At 35.6% G+C, this 16089-nt stretch overlaps 1 protein-coding gene across 10 annotated transcripts in view; it reads left to right on the top strand.

Moving 5' to 3' along the window:
• Positions 1–16089, top strand: part of LOC138330331 (rho GTPase-activating protein 39-like) — a 157021-nt gene that overhangs the window by 3189 nt on the left and 137743 nt on the right. For 8 of the 10 annotated variants that reach the window (XM_069277884.1, XM_069277877.1, XM_069277880.1 and 5 more), the window contains exon 1: positions 10956–11110. The exons of 1 other annotated variant lie outside the window; for it this stretch is intronic. In XM_069277884.1, coding sequence (XP_069133985.1) covers positions 10971–11110 — 140 coding nt within the window. In that variant the 5' untranslated portion in view covers positions 10956–10970. Of the gene's footprint in view, positions 1–3805; positions 3835–10955; positions 11111–16089 lie in introns of those variants that run through there. One more of the 10 variants, XM_069277885.1, reaches the window with a different exon arrangement.

Here is a 16089-nt window from a genome sequence, read left to right as displayed (position 1 = left end):
TTTTGATTCAATATAATGTAGTTTCGGAGTTCTGTGATTCTGTTTTGGAATGGGATGAGAACATTCAATCAAGCAGAGTTGGAAGTGTTCCAAAATATTATCAATACCACCTAAGTCCACCTTTGAGTTAATTGCAAGTTCATATGTATATCATCATCATTATCATCATCATCATCATCATCATCATCATCATCATCATCATCATCATCTCACACTAAGAAATGTTTGATGATATTTTTTTTCTCTGAAAAAAATCATCATTTAAGTCTGTACAATTCAGATCAAAAGTTTTATATCAAATATTATACTGGTATTTTGCAGCTGATCGTTTAAGGATTATTGTAATAATTGATTGCTAAAGGTGTCTCCTTGTGGTTTGCTACATTAATAATAAATACGGAGAATATCGGTGTATTTTTCAGATGTATGAATAAGTTATTTTTAATCTGCCTTTGATGGACACAAAGTTGAATTGGTTAATCAATACACATGGGCTCTATTAAATTAATTCTGTAATAACACGTTCTACTGTCAGGGGTATTTTTCTCCCCCTTTGATAATTTTCGCCTCTGTGGGTTAGAATTATTGAATTACCTCCGGTACTGCTGCTGGTTCCTGCAAGAATTCGGGAAAATGTATGAATGACTGTTCCCTAATACGGTGTTCATATTTGTATAGATTGTATCGTGTACTTGTGTATTTGCCATGGTGAACACTAAATTGCATAAGCGACCTCTGTAATTATCAAATGTTGATTATTTTCCACATGCAGACTCGTAACACTTATCAAGATGAAGCAATTGTGATTCTCTATTCTCCTGTTGTGTTCCTTAAATGCTATAGTGAAATTTTGAATATCGGGGTCGCATATAAATTACTCTTCTCGAGTTTTCCTGCAACGCTGCTTCAGTGTGTGCAGGTCACATGAAGATCAAGATCTAATTGTTATTCAAAGCTTTTAAAGGTCTGATTTAAAATTGAACACACAAGAAGGTTTTCGTGGAATATGACATAATGTATAATTCAGTGAGAACGATGAGGTGCCATATTTTAAACCTGTAGTCATTCTGACTTCCATAGTGGAGCTATTTACTGCTGAAACTGAGTGCACAATTTTAAACATTTCAACATTTCATTTTGGAATCTATGTTTATATAGTCTCCATTTGGGTGATTAGTTGCTTGTTCAATTTTTGAAATTATTACTAAATTGGTTTTGAATAGTGGCTTTAATTGAATTCCGTGAAAAGATATCTGAAATTGGAATTGTCAGGTTCAAAAGGAAACAATACAGATTTGTTGGTAAATGTTGTTAGATCGATCAATATAAATATGATTAAACACAATCTAGGTGAGTGATGACAACTGATATTATAATGTTTATCGTATGTTTAATGTTCATTATTGTGTTTCTGATCTAATAGAAACCTATAGTTTGGAAAACAAATCACAAAAATATCTAAAATTAATGACAGCAGATGATCAATTGGAGGGTTTTGAGATACAAAATGAAGTGGACAGGGTTTAAGATAAGTTGATACCACGTTCCTTCTATTGTGACGTCAAAAATTAATATCGCTTCAGAATGTAATCACTGAAAGGTTGGATTAATTGACAGAAATTGTACATTTTTTACTAACACAGATGACCGACATAATGAGTTTTTGTAGTCCTAGCTTACAGGTGTATGTCCTGGCCTGGTTTTCTCGAAACAAACTGACTTAATTAAGTCAAAAAATTTCACATGGGTTATAAAAGAGAAAAATTTAAGTTTTGACTTAATTTAAGTCTGCTCATTTTTGTTTCGAGAAATCGGAGCCTGAAGAGGTCAAGGTCATTCTTGGGGCATTGGGTATCCTTGTGAAAGCTGGTATCTACTTTACTAAATACTGAATTGAAAAGGGGTTGGGGGAGGTGAATGATGGCTTTTGCTGTCACAAATTGTCCAGATATCCAGAGGATTTAGGTAAATAATACCTTTTCCTAGTTATTGTAGAATAATTAAAACAGATACAAAAAGGAAGAATTTTGAATGCAGTGTAATATGGACATGTATGTTCTAGCTTTGTCAGTATCTAAATGTCGACCAACATACTTTTCTCATAACCGTAATTTCCACCTATAAAACTCTAGTAATCACCTTTAAAAGAAATGGAAATCAAACATCATGGATACATTGTAGCTGGGAAATGTAAAACCAATTGTTCACTAATTCAGAACCATGTGTAAATTGCGCTTGATCAATTCCCACAAACCATACCTATACACAAATGTTTGTATGTGACAGTATGTCTGAACTCATTTTCACTTGTCCTGAGACCATAATTCAGCTGTTTTGCACTGGAGTATCATCTCCAGTAGTTATAATTGTTATTGGTATGAAGATCGCCATAGAAAGCTGTGCCTTGATTTACACCCTTACCTAAAAACCTGTTTGGGTATTGTATTGTACGCGTTCATGCTTGAGTTGATCTTCATTGATTTGTGAACTTGTAAATAACCCTGATTTGTATTTGTTTGTTCAGTACGAACTGCTCGGTGTAGAATAATGTGTATGGGTTCAGGGATTTAAAATAGCCTATAAAAAGAGGTAGAAGTTGTATTTGTATATGATTTACTTTATAAATTAGGTCGTCTTTCCACTTGTTGGAAGTTGAATTGACTGGGGGGGGGGGGTAATTCAGTAACCATATACTTTATGTTAAATAAATATTATGAAGTAAAGTGATAGGAATTTCTAATATTTTTGGTTTATTTGTGTATGTTGAAGTTAGAAGAGTTATTATTTGTCTTTGATGGACAAGTACTATATTGGTCAGATGGGGTAGGGTGGTAGTAGCTTGTGAGGCTGAATGGAAAGGTGGTTATATGGATAAGATATATGGCTGGAGAGAGCAAATAATGGATGAGGTAATACCGGGTAGTATGGTTAGGCCAATGAAGACATGGGATGGGGTTCATTGGGCCAGTCATGGATAGGGAAGAGGTCAAGTGAAGTTTGGAAAAGGGAGGGATCAAGAGACAGTTCGATGAGGCGAGCCAAGGGTGGCTATAGTGGTGAGGGTAATGGAAGGTTTGGATAGAGATTGGTTGGGGCAAATGAGGGGTTAGGATATAGTGGATAAAAAAGTGAGGGGTGGGATATATGTAAGTGTTGGTTGGTTGGTTCAAGCATATGAGTGGTGCCACTGGGGTTGGGTTAAATGTTGCAGAGAAGTGATTGAGGGGTCGTAAGATGGCTCTGGCAAGTGAGGGCCACAGTGAGATAGTGGTGAGGGGGTAATAGAGGGTTTGATCAGTGATTGGTTCAGGCCAGTAATGGATGTGGGAGTGGTTGGTGGGGTTGGTGGGGTATATATATAGATGTGGGCTGGGGCCAGAGCCAAGTAGGTCTTGTGTTAAAAACTGGTATATAAAACCTTCCTAATTAACAACCTTCATATAAAGGCCATCTGCATAAGACCACTTTCTCACGTTCAGAATAACCCACTAAAATTGTTTACCTGATTGTGAGTATTAAGACCACTTAGCACTTTAGACAATTTTTTTAAAATCTTATGTTCTCTTGATTTTACTTTGAAGTTCAAATTTCTTGCTCTAATCGGAAAACCTTTGACCTTATAACTGTCCTGTTGCTTCGCTGGACACATACAGGTGCATGTCCAGGTATGTAGAGGGTTTATTACAAGGTGGAGTTGTATACCTACTGTAATAATACCTGGAATGTGTATAGCAGGTCCAAACCAAGGTCACCTTGACCTTTTAAAAGACACCCCTATAAACATTGAGCAAGGTGTTTATTTAGATTCTGAATATACAAGATGGTGTGTACAGGGTATGTATACTATTGAATATTTTAAATGGTATTCTTAATCCTTTTTTCAGTACACAATATGCATATAAAAACCGGATTAAACCGTATTACAAGAACACTGTTGGAATTTGGTTTGATAGGTACCTGTGGGGCATAAGATATACAGTAAGGAATTACCAAGTTAAATATGCTGGCCTTTACTGGCCTTAACTTCTTATATCGGCTAAAAATAATATGGGCATATCCTTAATCTTTGGGGATATCGATGGGGAGGTATATCGCTGGATAGTGTATGTATATTTCTAATCTATCTTATATCTTTTATTTAAATGTTTACACAGCCATTGCAGATTTTCTCTGTAGGTCCCATCAACGTTATACGATCAGGGTTTCATATTAATAGTTTAAATAGACGCATTTGATATTTAAGAATTTCAGTACATTGTGTTCTAATGTTTCGAAGGTATACGTACAAGTACCATTTATTTATTTAGCCTTTGATAAAGCAGGACCTACAGTTAGCTTTAATTCTGATGGTTTGATTCTATGTGGAAATCCATATTTGATGGAGCTAAAAAACGTTTTAATAACACCAATTGTTTTATATTCTTTTATCTCTTCTAACAATAACAGAACAAATGTATACAGCCATTATATTGATTTATTTCAAATAAATTCACAATACTAAAAAATCTGCATGTACCCCGATTTTGACCAAGACTGAATTACCTCTCATATATACATCTATACGTCAGATCAGATCTGCTGGATTTTTTGTTTTCTGCCTGGATAACGTCAATAATTGAAAAATATCACCAGCAAACCAGTGAAAATTAATAGCAATTTCCTGTTTAATTTCTATGAACCTTTAAATAGAATATTCAGCATGCAAATTGATTATGTACTGAAAATATGGATAAAAAACTAAGACATCAGTATGTGCTTTAATCAGTCTGGTATTGACAGTAAGGTCTGTTGTACTGTCAGGAACTAGTTGATATTGTATATATTGAGTTTGGAGCCAGAAGTACTGGCGTGTGGGGTTGGTGGTATTGATTTCCAGTACAACACACAGACAACAGGACCATATTGACATGCATGCTAATTCTGTCATTATCCACAGCAGAGAAACTTGGATAAAATTTCAGCTTTCGGAACAGGTGGTCAGTTATCTTATAATCTATCATTTTGTGTAAACTGACCATGCAGTCCTATCTGTGAATGGCTTAAAATGTGTAATAATCCTGTACCGTATTTAATGTGGAAAGCACCCAGTGATATTCTATTTGTTCTCTTTGGGTATATAGGCTTAAGTTAATCCATTCACCCTAAAACATATTTAGACTCTCCTAAATCAAGGATTAGAACAGTTTATTATGAAATTTGAGGGGTGAATGAGTTCATTTGTAGTAATTATTATTCACACACCCACTCTTATATAAAAGAATGGGAGGAGGTACATGTATATGTGTTACCCATATATCTGGTCATTACCCATACATCCGTGGTGCAGGGGTTAGAGTGTATGTCTGTTTGTTCCAGTCCTGGCCCCGATTTCTCGAAACAAAAATGCAGACTTAAGTCAAAACTTAAGTTTTTCTCCTTATGTAATGTATATGAAAATTTATGACTTAAGTCAGTTTTTGACTTAAGTTTGTTTCGAGAAATCGGGGCCTGATCTCAGATAGGAATCAAACAACGTCCTTTGCTTGTTTCCATTCGTTGATGGAAGGAAACAATCGTAGGATGCATATTAGTATAAAGTGCAAAGTCACATGCAGTTCAACTGGGCGGTTTGATTAATACCTGTGGCAATCCATCAATTAATGCATAGCCATATTATCATATAGCTTGAAATTTGAAATTTCTTTTGTGATAAATTGGTATGCAGGCTGTCCATTTGTTCAGCTATGGTATATATGGGATAAAAAAAGATCTACCCATTTCGTACTTTTGCCTAATGGTCAGTCTTAAGGTGGTGGTCATTCTAGGTTAACGTTTGACCACTTCACTATAATACTATGAATGAAAGGTCAAATAAGGTTAAACATTGCTAGGTTATGAGTAAGGTTTGAAGTGACCGGTCTTGACCCAGCGGTTTTTTTATGGGGATGTATAATGTATTTGATAGCATGTCAATTCATTTGTGACACAGATACATGAATGGGTCACTTTGATTTGTATAGGTATAGTCTAAGGTCAGTTCAGGTATTAAACCATACAGTAATAAGGCGAGAATTTAGATCTATTACCCAGGGAGATGGTCACTTGCAGGTAGGTGGTCAGTTTTCTGGTTGTGTATATTCATGGTCAGTAGTGGTCAATCTCATTTTAACTGTATTCCCGGTTTAAGTTCAGTTTTGCTGTGAAAGAGTAGACTCACCACCCGTCTCAAGCATATTAAAAATACCACCAAGATTTGGCTTGATGATTTTTGTTCCCACAGCCTAAGTGTGATTCCAGTTTCAAACTAGGGGGAGATAATCTAGTATTAACTATGGGGCTGGTGGACAGGGTAGTGTTAGGTCTATTAGATGTAGATTTTGCTGTGAGTCAAGTTGGTGGTGGCATGGTCAGTCCATAAGGCTGATGGTCAGTTTTTCAGTTCCAGAGCTGGTCATCACTTGGTCAGTATGGCCGTAATGTGACTGTATTGTATGCTGGAGATATGTATTGATTGTGGTCAGTCATCAAATGGACATGTGCTATATGTTATTGGTCAACTACAGACAGGTTTCAAACTGAAATGTCATTTTGTCCTGGCCAATTTGAATAATTGTATTTGGTTGTGAAAACATAGCAAGCTTTAAAGCTTGTATCTGACTATAGTGTGATTACATGTTAAGAAATTAATATCAGCTGAGTAGGAATAATTTTGATCACAAAAAAGCTTAATGATTTGAATCAATGAAATAAAAGAAGATAATAATTTCAATGAATTTTTCTTTTGGATATTTTTGTATTGCACAAGTGGATTAGCTAACAAAACTCACTTGCAATAAATTGGCGTTTGACAGAATGTTGTTAGCAATGTTTTCTTCTGTTATTATTGGGAAGAATAGTTAGTATTACAAATATATATATCTTTTGATTAAATCGATTATTACCAGAGTTGTCTGGTAAATTAATTCTTTTTGGTTTTAAAATTCCTAGTGATGATTATTGCTTGAATATTGTGACAAGCTTAACAAAATGCAGAGACTTTTTCAAAATTAGAATTTTCATGATGTTGGAATTAATTTCTGAACAAAATCTAAATAACCAAAACATCCTAGCAGTTATTACATAATATATGATATTTATTCAATAGCAATTATATATTTTAGTTTTGAAAACATTTCAGTTGAGAATAATAATTTGAAACAAAAAGTTGACAAGGCTTTTGAAATATCAAGCACCAGCCAAGGGGAAGTAATAAGTAGTTTATTGCTTTGACCACTAAAGTAGGGGAAGCACTATACTGGTCAGTTTTATTGCTGCACAAAAGTGGAGTTATTACCATCCTAATGACCAATAACATCCTGTCCAGGGAAAGGACTGCCCCCACGGTTGTTTCTCTGTACTTAATATGCAGAGTTGTATTTTGGTGAACTCCAGGACCCATTTGATGGTTTGTAAAAGTTCCACTTTTATAGCGTATTCATTAGCTATAAAGATCTTGACTTTCAGGTTTATTATTCCATGCTAGATAATCGTGAGCTCCTGTTATTTGGTTTTGTTTGTTTGTGATATAAACATTAACTCAATCACCCCTGAAATTTCATATTGGACTGTTCTAGTTCTTAATTCAGGGGAGTCTAAATGTGTCTTCAGGGGCGAGTGAGTTTAACCAGGTTTTGGAAAGCTTATAAATTCAATTGACTGATGTCTGACCTTATTCTGTCTTTGCATATTACAGAGTTAGCTCCCTTGTGGGTAGGTATTGATTGTTACGTCATTATTTTGTGAGCGCAATTCACGTTGTTTTCTCCGAAAGGTATGACGTTATGCTCACAAACTCATGACATCACAATCGATACCTACCCGCAAGGGCAGATAACTCTGTAATATGCAAATACAGAATATGGTCAACAGCATTAGCTTTTGTGCTGAAGTATCATGTTTTAAAATCGAGGTCATTCATCTGATCGTTTGTTTGATTATAGGCTTTAAGGCCCTATTTACAGCTAAGGTCATTGAAGGATCTCACCTAGCTGTTTCATATGTGATTGTCTGTGTTTTGGGAGGCTGCAGTAAAAAGCCCGGCTCTTGTCTGTTTATAGTGCTATCTCACTGAAGCTTGCTGCCAAAGACAGAAGGAAGCACACCCCACCCAGTCATATTTTACTGACAATGCAGGGCAAACCATTCATCCTATTCCCTTTACTAGGCTTTATTCTCTGTAGTTATTAAAGCTCTTGCAGGAGCAGAAAACATTTGTAATTATGACAAAAGTTATGTTACCATTTGTAGTAGTGAGAAATCAAATTTTCTAGTTTGAAGATTTTGAAGAATGTTTCTGGGTATCAAAATTGTTTGAAGATTGTGTCTGGGTATCAAAATTGACTATTCATTGTATTATTCTGCGGGCTAGAATAGTAAATGATACAAGTAATTAAAATGATTGAAACTTAAATAGATTGCTGTGAGGTATGTGGTTAAACTCATTAAATAACAGTCTGTTTATTAATGTGCATTTATTTCATCAGAAGTTCAGATATTCTTTTAAAAAATTTGAGAAGTCATCAAGTAGTTTTCAAGGTTGAATTGATCCAGGGTAGGGAGGTGTTTTTAGGTACGTTATAACTTTATGTTGTCCATATGATGAGCTGTGGTGGATGGTTCCGCATCTGGTTATAATTACCTCCGAGAATTTCTGAAACAGAAACATTACACAAATTCAAACACTACACAAACCTGGTCGAAGATTTCGGGAATGTCTTTGAGAGCCGTCTTTAGACAGATATAAAAACCAGTTTCTCTGCAACAAATTGGATCATCGCAATCTGAAGCTGGGTTCATACAAGAAAGAATCCACTTTGATTGAACAATACTGCTTCAATTCAAATAAACTCAGGTATCACGAGGAATTTTCATCGTTTTCTTTAATTTTGGCTTGTTGGTTCATGAATGAAACATTCTCTTTGAATCATTATTCTTAATAAAAGATTTCTGTTTTTAAACGCCCAGAGCTCACTCAGTGGATGTAAAACAGATTTCTGTTCACGAAGGATGGCATTTTGCTGGATTAGTTTGAGTGCATTAGAATGAAATTATATTTCTACTGTAGAGTTTTCCTTGGATTTGGTACCAGGAGGCACATTTCACCGATCACGCAATCTTATGTCAGCATGTAATTATGACAGTGACATTCCATGGCATTTCCAGCTAGCTTTTGAGTACATACAAATGTCTAGAAAGTCTTGCTCCAATTGCTAATGTGTAATATTGACAAAACCTTGATCACTAATTCATGGGTTTGTCTCCCTCTCGATGTATATAACTACAGTGTTATGTGTCCGATTGTATTATTTTTGGCTTTGGGAATAACATACAATTTACTGGTCATTTCTGTACATTGCTGACTGAAAGCCTCCAATGGCCTGACCAAGCAGAAATTTCCAGTACAGGTTGGCTTTGGGAATTATATATCTGGTGGATAATTCGTATATCTGGTGGGATGGTATGGATGAACTTAGTGTGTACAGGCATCATCAATGATATACTCTTAACAGATATTGTCGGAGACACACACATTTTCAAGAACATATCATACAGTGACTATGATCTGTGGTATTTTTGAGGCAGTGTTAAAAAGCCAGTGGTTACTATAGAATGTAAAGTTGGATATCTATCTGATTTCAACAGGGTCTTTTGTGTCTTTTTACAACTGGACAGTCTGAAGGACAAAATTTTCAAGATTTGATGTGATAGAAAAGAATATGTGTGATGTTAATGAACCTGTATCACCTGTATAGCAGAATTAATTCTATATTGTGGTTTATATGGTCATAAACATTTGAAGTTAGGAGTAGTCTATGGCCAGAGCTGACCATAGGGGGTCAGTTATCTGAGGGATACTATACAGATGGATCAATAATGATAGAGAAATCTGCTGTGTCAACAATTTCATGGCCATGGAGTATTGACCAATGGCAGTGGTCAGTTCACATCAATGAAATATCTGACCAACAAAATCATAGCCTGAAAAATGTTTCAGTACACATTATCAGACGGTGAAAACATCATCGAAATCTCATTGTAGCATTAACAGACTAAAAAGACTTTGTACGTCTGAAAGTTCGTAAGGTTATATTTTACAAATTTTTGTTTAAAGATTGAAAGTTTATTGTAATATCACAGCCATACAAGAGTTTTGGATGTTTATTATAGTTCATGTAATAAAGTAATGTCCAGAAGTGGAGACTACTGGTCAGCAGAATTACAGACTGGACTGTTGACCATTTGGCAAGTGTTATAGTCTCAGAGATGCTGACTTTGTTGTGAGGAGGATTACATTGCCTGTGTGAGCCCTATAATATGTTAGCTGGCTGCCATCCATCACAGCTGATCTATAACAGTTATGACAAGCCCAGGTATGCTGTGATACTTTAAGATTAATTACCGCTAACAATGCCGTCTGCCTCCACACATTAAAATGTGATAAGTCTACCATGTAGATACAGATCGTGGGGGGATACAAGTAGTACAAGTGGGAGAACAGGGAATGTTACACATGTCCATTATAACTGTGGTCTGATGGTAGACTGACCTTACAGGATGGGCTGGAGAGAGTAGAAACTTCTGTGGAGCCAGGGTCCATTTCAGTATGGAGGAAACACATTGTTAATTTTACACAGAACCATTTTGGTTCAGCAGCATTTGTGGCTTTTTGATTACCAAGACAATTAGGGATATGTGGAGATTCTTATCCTTGGGATTTGATATAGGTAAACAAAAGTGAAGTGAGAGGATGTGTCAAGCCATGGTCCATCGCACTAAGAGTTGAGAGTTTAAAAAATATGTAGCGACATGGTTCATGGATTAAGGAAAACAAACATTTAAAAAATGTGTGAATTAAGCCATGGTCGATGATCATATCGAGAAAGTGGCAAGGTTAAAGTGATGAATGGAAAAATGGTGCATTGGAATTAGGAAACAGACCAGTTACGGTTAAAATGAATGTTTTCGAGCCATCCCCTTGTCAGTGTCAATGTCCATGTCTGTGTCACGCACGAGTGGATAATCGTTTAATACTCAACGGACGACTGGACAATCACATTGTTCATAATTTTAGCCCGCAGTTTCAGCATCAAAGGTGAGTTCTTTGCATGTGTGATACATATAATGATAACATTACTTTTTCCAGTTATTCACAGCCCTAGCATTAATTATGAAATAATGGTTGACTATGTCAAATCAATGTTTATGATATGTTAAGAAGGATAATAAAGTTCTTGTAACATTAGCTAGATGAGGAGAAAATGTAGCAGAAAGACTGGGGTTTGAACTGGTGTCCCAATTGAACAATACCTTGTCAGCAATTATCAACCCAGGCCCATCTTACTCAAATATGTATATACACATCAATTACCAAAATCCTGTAAAACATTCTATGATTCTTCTCTCAATATTTTCAGCAGACCCATTCTGGGTTAAATTCTCAAAAAAAACCAACAAAAACGTATTCATTACAAAATTTAATTCTGATTATTATATTTTTACTCATTTGATATTAAATATCATTACATATATATGTGTATTATTGATAAAAAAGCCTAATAGTTAAATGTGCAATTATAAGTAGTGTTTGTAATTAGGTTAATTTAATATAGCCCTATAACTATAACTAGCTCCCATGTGTAGGGGGCATAGGGTGAACAGTCTTCAAAAAAGAGAGTCATTTAACTGATGGATCTTTGACAATTGGGGACCAATTCAGACAAAAACCGGGTTAATGGTATCCTTTGGGAGCTGTTTCCTGTGTACTTCATTGATTTGTTGGTTGGTCAAACATTTACTTGCTACTTAATTAGATGTTAAAGGAGAACCAGAAAGAATTTAACCTGTTTACCCTTAAGTATACACAATGAACCATGTTGTTTATTGATCCGGAGGAGTTCCACTCTCGTTTGTAGGGGTGCAGAGTTGTCTATGATTGGCGGAAGATGATTTTTGTAAGATATATGGTACTGGTAATCATATTATTGCCAGTATACTGTATAGAAAACAGGAGATCTAGAGAAGAGCATCACACATGTTATGTTGTATGTGTCCAATTAGCTGACAATAATCCATTGGTGGTTGGTTCTTTATTGATGCTGCTGCTACTGTTGTGGTTGTTTGGTGTTGTTGCTGCTGTTGTTGTTGTTGTTGTGGTTGTTGCTGCTGTTGTTGTTGTTGTTGTTGTTGCTGCTGCTGCTACTGCTGTTGTGGTTGTTGTTGTTGCTGCTGCTGCTACTGCTGTTGTTGTTGTTGTGCTTGTTGTTGCTGCTGTTGTTGTTGTGCTTGTTGTTGCTGTTGTTGTTGTTGTTGTTGTTGTGCTTGTTGCTGCTGCTACTGCTGCTGCTGTTGTTGTGCTTGTTGTTGTGCTTGTTGCTGCTGTTGTTGTTGCTGCTGCTACTACTGCTGCTGTTGTTGTTGTTGTGCTTGTTGCTGCTGTTGTTGTTGTTGTGCTTGTTGCTGCAGTTGTTGCTGCTGCTACTGCTGCTGTTGTTGTTGTTGTGCTTGTTGCTGCAGTTGTTGCTGCTGCTACTGCTGCTGTTGTTGTTGTTGCTGCTGTTGTTGTTGTTGCTGCTGTTGTTGTTGTTGCTGCTGTTGTTGTTGTTGCTGCTGCTGCTGCTACTGCTGCTGTTGTTGTGGTTGTTGCTTTTGTTGTTGTGGTTGCTGCTTTTGTTGTTGTGGTTGCTGCTGCTGCTGCTGCTACTGCTGATGCTGATGATGATGACTGCAATGATGACGATAATGATGATGATGGGGATTTTGTTGATGATGATATTCTGATAATAATAAGTTTGCCAATAAGAATTGACACCACTATTTTATGTCAAAAGCTGTTTATGCTAGCAAAAGACGGATCTTGTATTATAATTGTTAGGAAAAAAGCCATGGTGGGTTGCCATCATTGTGGTGCAAAAACTGCCAATGTCAACATTCTAGTATTTATCTTTCCAAAATCCCTGTCAGTTCATACCATTATTGATGCAGCCATTTCTTGTAATAGAAAATTTTAATTTAGCTTGGAAATTGCCTAACAGCAGTCTCTTGAAGACCAAATGGTTTGTTCTCCATAATATCCAATAGACTTGATGTGTCTCCTAGCTTTCATTGGAAATAACCGTTGTCATACATACACATGCAATATGTTCCATGCACTTTTACAAACCACAAGTGATGGTCATTTATCATAATCAAAACTTTGTTTATATAAGTCCATCACTTAGGCCTAGTCATTTCGAATTACAGCTGGGTTTGACCAGAAGGAGCATAGCAAAAATTGCATCAGAGCTATGACAGCAAAATCTCCCTAATTCGTGATAATGGATTAGCTTGCTTGTTGATGTGGAATGTTCTATGTTTGAAAGTAGGGTTGAGAGGTTGTCATCTATCACCTGTACATGCCAGTAAATCAATGCTGCAGTGTTTACCGGATTGTCTTATAAAGACAGATGGAACAGAACAAGCCTCTTGTCGATGCAAACAAGATGAATAACATGTCTTCTTGCTGTATATGCAAAATATGTCGATTGGCTCAAGAGTGATTTGAAATGAGCTTCGAGTTTCGAACAAATTACTTGAAATTATCAATAATGGAGTAAGATTTTCCCCATCTTGTGTTGCTTGACAACCTCTGCGTAGTGATCGATTTGGTAACCGATTTCCGTTTATCTGTGGTAAGGATATTGTGTATCTGTTTAAAGGATTCAATTTATCAACCGTCACGTTTCTTCTTTTCATAACCAATCATCACAAATTAGTATTTTATGTTCAATATGAAATGAACGGTGGGCGATATAGTGACTATATATATACTCATGTCTGTCCTGACCCTTTCACTCCCATTCCATTCTTATTTTATTTTGAGGTAGGGATGGTTATGTCTAAGACATTACTACTTTATTTTTAAACAACCATTATTTTGTCAGATAAGTCAACGACTCAATTAATGCCAGTTTGGTTGTTCAGTTATTCATACATAAACCTCCTCCACTCCTAAACTACTGGAGGGATTTCAACAAACTTGGTGGCAATAATCCTTATACAGAGTGAAGATGTGCATGATCTATACTGAAACAAGGTTCCTCCCTTTTGTTCCAAGTTATGTTTTTTGTTACAGAACTATGGGGGCGGGGGAGGGGGGCAGTGGAGTGGGAGTTGGAGTGTTGACAGTCATAACTAAGCAATTCATCATAACATAATTTATTATAAGCATATATTAAATTGACAGTTCTTACAAATGACATATAAGAGCACAAAGATATAGGTGTTCCATGAAAACACCATATAAAAATTTTAAGTTTGTGTGAACAAAATTTGGACATGCTTCAGTTGGCATTCATGACTGCCAGTCTGCCAACTGGACTAGAGCAATCCCTTAATATTCAAATTGGCTTTTATAAGTCCATGAATGCCAACTGAAGGAGGTCCAATACATACATTTATACTCCAATTATTACTTGTATACAATTATGATGACCATATCGGGTGTAATAGGGTTCCATTTCTGGCTGGTAATAGCTATTAACATTGCAATGGACTGCCTGCATCCAGGGGTTTGCTTTGTAAACACAAAGTGTTTCGGAACATGCAAACCGACTATTTCCATGCAAGACTTTGGCTAAACGTTTTGTGTAGTGCGCTAACTGCTCTGTGAGTTTCATTTAAAATCTACGTTGCCAGGACTAGCTTATAATGGAATAATTACCAGCTTCAGACTTTGGTTGGAAGTCTGGTTAGCTTGAAAAGTCAAAGTTGACAAAGAGTGTTATTTAAGATTGCCAGAATGTAGTAATGACTTAATCATTATGTAGTAAGACTATCCTTTCTCACCTTTATGCCATCAGTTATGTATGTATTAAAAAGCTCTCATTCATATTCTGTAATGTCTGCTGTTTAAAGAAAATCAATATCATAAAGCTAACAATTCCTGATGCTGTTTCCTGTATAATTTAGAAACAGAATCTAACGGAAAGATTTTAAAATGATTTTCTTGTAATTCACAACACGACCAGTAGGCTACGGGGCTTTATAATAAGTGTTGGCTGATGGTGCTGCCACCTAGCGGTCAAAGTGGGAGGTAGGTCGGGTTGAAATATTTCCGTCTTGGGACAATGCCCAGTGTTCTCCATTAAGTCTTATGATGTTTCCTCAAGTTATAAAAACATTAAATTTGTTCATCGTGCTGTTGTTATTACAGAAATTATTTTGTTGTTTGTGTATGTAATAAATTGAAGAGCGAGTGTTTTGCATAAATAAATTGTAAAATGAGTCTATTCACACATGTTGAAGAAGAAGCTTGGCTGGGATAATGGCATCCTGATTTCTACTGGAAGTGCTAATCTTTGTTCTCACCAGTTTGGTTGATATTTTATCTTTTTTTACTTTGGAATGTGTTGTTTAAATTCTGTTTTTATGTCGGATATATATCCATGCTAAGAAATATAAACAGTTTTTTAGTTGTTAAATTTATATATAAGAGCCCATAATTATGATATTTTAAAAAAATGATGTAAAATTAATCTTTAGCAATAAAACAGGTGTAGATTCATTAATGAATCAATAAATATTTAATGCAGAATTCATGAAAAAGTTCATTAGTAAAATTAGAAATTGAAATAAAATGGTAGATAAAAAATTAATAAAATGAAATGGATGGAAATAGCTTATTTGATTATCTTTGATTTAGTAGCAAAATGAACTCTGTAAGAATCCCGTAACTGGAACAAGTTATTATGAAATTTTAGGGATGAATTAATTGGTTACCCAGTAAATCAGTGAAATTATATAATGTCCCTAGATATTAGCATTAGGCAAGCTCACCATCTGTGGATGATGTGAGTTTGAACCCCAGGTATAAATTTGAGTGTTAGAGATCGATATTGACTGTGGGTCAGTGGTTTTTCATGCAATACTCTGGATGCAGGATGTTAAGCAAAACAATCAAAACCTTAACAGAATAACAATAAAAATATAACTTCATAAAAAGGCCAGAAAAATTAAATTGTATTTATAATCTGCACATGATAAATCAAAAAAGATTTACATTTTTTTCCTTCTATTTATATTTTTCCATTTTTA

This window comes from Argopecten irradians, chromosome 8, assembly GCF_041381155.1.
Source record: "Argopecten irradians isolate NY chromosome 8, Ai_NY, whole genome shotgun sequence".
In the NCBI taxonomy this organism is placed as follows: domain Eukaryota; kingdom Metazoa; phylum Mollusca; class Bivalvia; order Pectinida; family Pectinidae; genus Argopecten; species Argopecten irradians.
The sequence above is the reverse complement of the archived record's forward strand: the minus strand, read 5'-3'. Positions and strand labels throughout refer to the sequence as shown.